The 5,403-nt window shown below is 40.7% G+C and overlaps 1 protein-coding gene across 1 annotated transcript; it reads left to right on the top strand.

Moving 5' to 3' along the window:
- The first annotated feature begins 1,249 nt into the window (after positions 1–1,249).
- LOC115137218 (extracellular superoxide dismutase [Cu-Zn]) lies at positions 1,250–4,603 on the top strand. Its single transcript, XM_029673391.2, has 2 exons — positions 1,250–1,381; positions 3,720–4,603. The coding sequence occupies exon 2, from the start codon at positions 3,742–3,744 to the stop codon at positions 4,378–4,380; it is 639 nt and encodes a 212-aa protein (XP_029529251.1). The 5' UTR covers positions 1,250–1,381; positions 3,720–3,741; the 3' UTR covers positions 4,381–4,603.
- The last annotated feature ends 800 nt before the right edge of the window (positions 4,604–5,403 follow it).

Below are 5,403 nucleotides of genomic sequence, written 5' to 3'. Positions count from 1 at the left end.
CATTCCATTAATTCCATTCCAGCCATTATAATGAGCCAGTCCTCCTATAGCTCCTCCCACCAGCATCCACTGATCTGGTGGACATGCATCTGGTGGACATACCAAGCCTAACTACAGTAATGGATGTTACTGTTTAATCGGGGAGCCACAAAGATGAAGTAGCCTAAACAAATGTAATCTCTGAATTCACGTTGTTTGCTAATAACACAGCCACAGAATAGAAAGAAGCTAAAACAAATTATTTTGTATTAATATTTTGCATTGTTAAAAGTTGAGAGATACTGTTTCATTCACGCAAAGTAATGAGACTGGATGTGTGAGTATGCCCAATGCCTCTAAGATAAATGATGGTAAAGTTGGCCTCATGTATAGGCCCTTGAACAAATCAATAAAATCAAAGACATCCAAAATCCATCAGATTAAGAGTTTTGAATGAAGCCAGCAAAGGGAAATAATTAATCTCAGTGATAGACAGTATACAGGTATTATTGCACGTTGACTAAACAATTGCAGGGAAATTAGATTCAATCTAGTCATGATCAATTTCATATATTTCATTCAGCTAGAGTAGATTGGCTTGATAGCAGCATTGACGTTGTTGGTTGGCTAGAAAGCAAACCTTTACACATCGTTAACTTTTGGGAAAACTGGCCCAGCTAGCTATTGTTAGTTCAAATAAAGCAACATGATGTACTAATACGAAAGTTCAAGTGTACACTATAAAGTATAAACCCACCAGAATTTAATTTATGAAGGTCCCAGGCGGAAGGTTCTCGGTTGAACGTCGACGAGCATCTGGACAGTCCATGCACTTTGAAACGTACGCCCACCGTGACGTAAAGCACCGCCCCCGAGCGGAAAGAATGTGTCCCCTCTCACCCCCGCTCCACCCACCACCTACGCCCTATGGTTACACAAGGAGAGGATTTTATTAATGCGTTCGTTTAGGAACCGGCTTCCACCCTGGTGTGAGCCAGGTGCCAAATCGGCTCAAAACAAAAGTGACGTAGGAATGAGTAGGATTCTGTGTTTTCACATGCAGAAGTGATTGCTTTTGATAAAAATACTTTATCGGAATTCCCAATTAAACTATTTTGAGAATTCGAACACATACTTTAATGGAAAATAGATGTATGTTTCTGAACTACACATCATGCTGCAGTGTTTACAACATGACCGAGCGGTGCAGATTACTTTTTCTATTTGAGATTATTAGAGGGCGCTCTACCCTCACTACTTTTTACCCGTTCATGTCATGGACAATAGCACGGTGCACTTAATCGAACACCCTCAAGATTGACGGGCTCTATCTCTGCAAAGTTTGTGACAACCCCGATGGTTTATTCCGACAATTGTCAAGAACTGTGATTTCGCCAGACAGGTAGGCTACAGAGATCACGAACATGGCCATCAATTTATATTCTAGAAAATTGCTTGCCAAATCCGAATTACGTCGGACTTTAAAGACCGTAAACGATTGAGGAATATGTGTTCATTTGGGTGTGTTTTCCTCAATTATTACCACAAGCTATAGCTTGTGATTTTTTTGTAATGAGTACTTTTGGGTGTCAGGGAAAATGTATGGAGTAAAAATTACATTATTTTCTATAGGAATGTAGTGAAGTAAAAGTTGTAAAAAATACAAGTAGTAAAGTACAGATACCCCCCCCAAAACTACTTAAGTAGTACTTAAGTACTTTACACCACGGCCTATAGTGTTTATATGTGTTTAAACCTATTCGTATTAGAGAAGTAGGCTAAACAGAAATTGTAGTATCGGCTAAATTAAGCATCAAGTGTAGTATAGATACAGTGGGGCAAAAAAGTATTTAGTCAGCCACCAATTGTGCAAGTTCTCCCACTTAAAAAGATGAGAGGCCTGTAATTTCCATCATAGGTACTCTTCAACTATGACAGACCAAATGAGAAGAAAAAAAATCCAGAAAATCACATTGTAGGATTTTTAAGGAATTTATTTGCAAATGATGGTGGAAAATAAGTATTTGGTCAATAACAAAAGTGTATCTCAATACTTTGTTATATACCCTTTGTTGGCAATGACAGAGGTCAAATGTTTTCTGTAAGTCTTCACAAGGTTTTCACACACTGTTGCTGGTATTTTGTCCCATTCCTCCATGCATTCCTCTAGAGCAGTGATGTTTTAGGGCTGTTCCTGGGCAACACAGACTTTCAACTCCCTCCAAAGATTTTCTATGGGGTTGAGATCTGGAGACTAGCTAGGCCACTCCAGGACCTTGAAATGCTTCTTACGAAGCCACTCCTTCATTGCCCGGGCGGTGTGTTTGGGATCATTGTCATGCTGAAAGACCCAGCCACGTTTCATCTTCAATGCCCTTGCTGATGGAAGGAGCTTTTCACTCAAAATCTCACGATACATGGCCCCATTCATTCTTTCCTTTACACGGATCAGTCGTCCTGGTCCCTTTGCAGAAAAACAGCCCCAAAGCATGATGTTTCCACCCCCATGCTTCACAGTAGGTATGGTGTTCTTTGGATGCAACTCAGCATTCTTTGTCCTCCAAACACGACAAGTTGAGTTTTTACCAAAAAGTTATATTTTGGTTTCATCTGACCATATGACATTCTCCCAATCTTCTTCTGGATCATCCAAATGCTCTCTAGCAAACTTCAGACGGGCCTGGACATGTACTGGCTTAAGCAGGGGGACACGTCTGGCACTGCAGGATTTGAGTCCCTGGCGGCGTAGTGTGTTACTGTTGGTAGGCTTTGTTACTTTGGTCCCAGCTCTCTGCAGGTCATTCACTAGGTCCCCCCGTGTGGTTCTGGGATTTTTGCTCACCGCTCTTGTGATCATTTTGAGCCCACGGGGTGAGATCTTGCGTGGAGCACCAGATCGAGGGAGATTATCAGTGGTCTTGTATGTCTTCCATTTCCTAATAATTGCTCCCACAGTTGATTTCTTCAAACCAAGCTGCTTACCTATTGCAGATTCAGTCTTCCCAGTCTTCCCAGCCTGGTGCAGGTCTACAATTTTGTACAATTTTACCGATAACAAGTTCATACAGGTGCCATTAAAACAGGTAACGAGTGGAGGACAGAGGAGCCTCTTAAAGAAGAAGTTACAGGTCTGTGAGAGCCAGAAATCTTGCTTGTTTGTAGGTGACCAAATACTTATTTTCCACCATATTTGCAAATACATTCATTAAAAATCCTACAATGTGATTTTCTGGATTTGTTTTCTCATTTTGTCTGTCATAGTTGAAGTGTACCTATGATGAAAACTACAGGCCTCTCATCTTTTTAAGTGGGAGAACTTGCACAATTGGTGGCTGACTAAATACTTTTTTGCCCCACTGTATTCACCCTCCCCACGTCTCTGTAATACCAGCCTGGCAGGTAAACCTGGCTTCTCAATAGCCTTTTCTAAATATCCTAAATGTAAATATGATAGGGCATATCTTTCAAAAATATCTACAAGGTTAGGTAGGCAATGGTTAGCCTACTACAAGTCTATAGTGTTAGGCAAATATTAGAAATGTATAAAGAAGTGTACTTAAATAGTATAGAATAGTTTAATGTAATTAAAATCCCAACTTTGACCTAAAGGCTTCATCCTCCCAATTTAAATCTGTTTATATTTATGTGCATTAGTTAGGCTACAGGTTAGTTTAATGATAAAACATGGTTGCCCTGTGGACACTATGAGATCCTGATTGTGTATTTTGTTTTTCTTCTAGGTTACACAAAAAAGCTAGGACCATGCCTGTATTTCATCCAATATTTCTGTTTGTTCTGGTAAGCTTCCAAGCATGTTCCTCTACACACAGCCAGGAGGCTGCCTCCAACATGGCCCCACCAGAGGCCATGGAGTATAACAGAACTGTCTATGCAGCCTGCAAAATGAGACCCAGCACCAAACTAGGCGAAGGTCTACCTAACGTGTATGGACAGGTGCTGTTCAAGCAGGAATACCCTGAGGGAAGCCTCAAAGTCCTTTTTCTTCTCCATGGTTTTCCAAGTGACAGTGATCATCAGTCAAAAGCCATCCACATCCACCAGTACGGGGATTTCAGCCAGGGCTGCGATTCCACAGGCGGCCATTACAACCCTTACAGGGTCCCCCATCCCAGCCACCCGGGGGACTTTGGGAACTTTGTGGCCCACCAGGGGAGGGTTCACAAGTTGACTGAATCAAAGGCCACTCTGTTCGGGGGGCTGTCGGTGCTTGGGCGGGCGGTGGTGGTCCATGAGAAGGCAGACGACCTAGGGCAGGGCGGGGATGCGGGGAGCCTGCTACATGGTAATGCTGGGCGGAGGCTGGCATGTTGCACCATCGGGATGAGCAGTCCCAAACTGTGGGATAAGCACCATCATCGACAGCAGAGAAGAAGGGGATGAGAATCGTAGTTTATTCTTCCCTTTTCTTTCTGAGCTCACCATCTTTCATCGCAAGACAACTTTAATTTCATTGCTTTCATTTTATCCAGATCTAAATTACTAAAATGTTTCCTTCTCTTTTAAAGTCATGTTTATCTTTTATTTTAAGGGATAGGACAGGTTTACCATAGCTGATAGCAATTCATGTATCTTGTATTAAACTTTGAAAAGACCTTTATTGAAATTCCAAGTGTGCTTTGTAAATCATTTCTGAGAAATTAGTTTATTTTCATTACATTTCATTATACTTTAACCGGTATATCAAAATAGATCTTTCAAATGAATACTCTTATTTTAGCTAGATCCCGACCCTACCATTGTGCTTGTTTACACTGAGCTGCACTAGGGTCGGAACGCAATCATGTTTACATTAAGACACCGTGGTTATGGCGCAAGATATTCGTCAGAAAACATACCTCAATCCAGGGATGGGATATGCCATTGTACTCCAAATGTTACCTTTATCCATACTGCTCAATTGAGAAGATTGAAATACTGCTAGTTTTCCAGGAAAACTTCCCTTTTTGTTCTCACGCTAGCTAGCATTAGCCACATTAGCAAATATGGAATGGCACATTTTGTTGAACAACAAAGGAGCTGATTGGCTGACACTTCCATTTCAAAATTGTTGCATTGGCTAATGAAAAGGGCAGCTTTCTGGGAAAACTAGCAGTATTTCAATCGTTTCGATTAAGTAATTTAACCCAGGATTCAACAAAAAAGACAATATAGGCCTAGAGTTTCAAGCTTTGGTTGATTTCAAATTTAGTTCCAGGTTGTTGACAAGTTAATTATTGATATGTTGGATTCAACCAAAAATTAAAGTTAAAGAATATAGGACAGATGGAACTTTCCAAGCAGTAGATACATCTCTTTCAAATGTTTAGATTTGTTTGTGTTGACAACCAAACACAATTCAATATCACTTTTATAATACAGTAACTAGCCGAATAAATTGTTGACAAATTATGTTGGATTCATGTC

This window comes from Oncorhynchus nerka, linkage group LG11 (genome assembly GCF_034236695.1).
Source record: "Oncorhynchus nerka isolate Pitt River linkage group LG11, Oner_Uvic_2.0, whole genome shotgun sequence".
Taxonomy (NCBI): domain Eukaryota; kingdom Metazoa; phylum Chordata; class Actinopteri; order Salmoniformes; family Salmonidae; genus Oncorhynchus; species Oncorhynchus nerka.
The sequence above is the reverse complement of the archived record's forward strand: the minus strand, read 5'-3'. Positions and strand labels throughout refer to the sequence as shown.

What these genes read in the sequence shown, in the direction of transcription:
- LOC115137218 (XM_029673391.2), top strand. Translation starts at nt 3,742, where the DNA reads ATGCCTGTATTTCATCCAATATTTCTGTTTGTTCTGGTAAGCTTCCAA.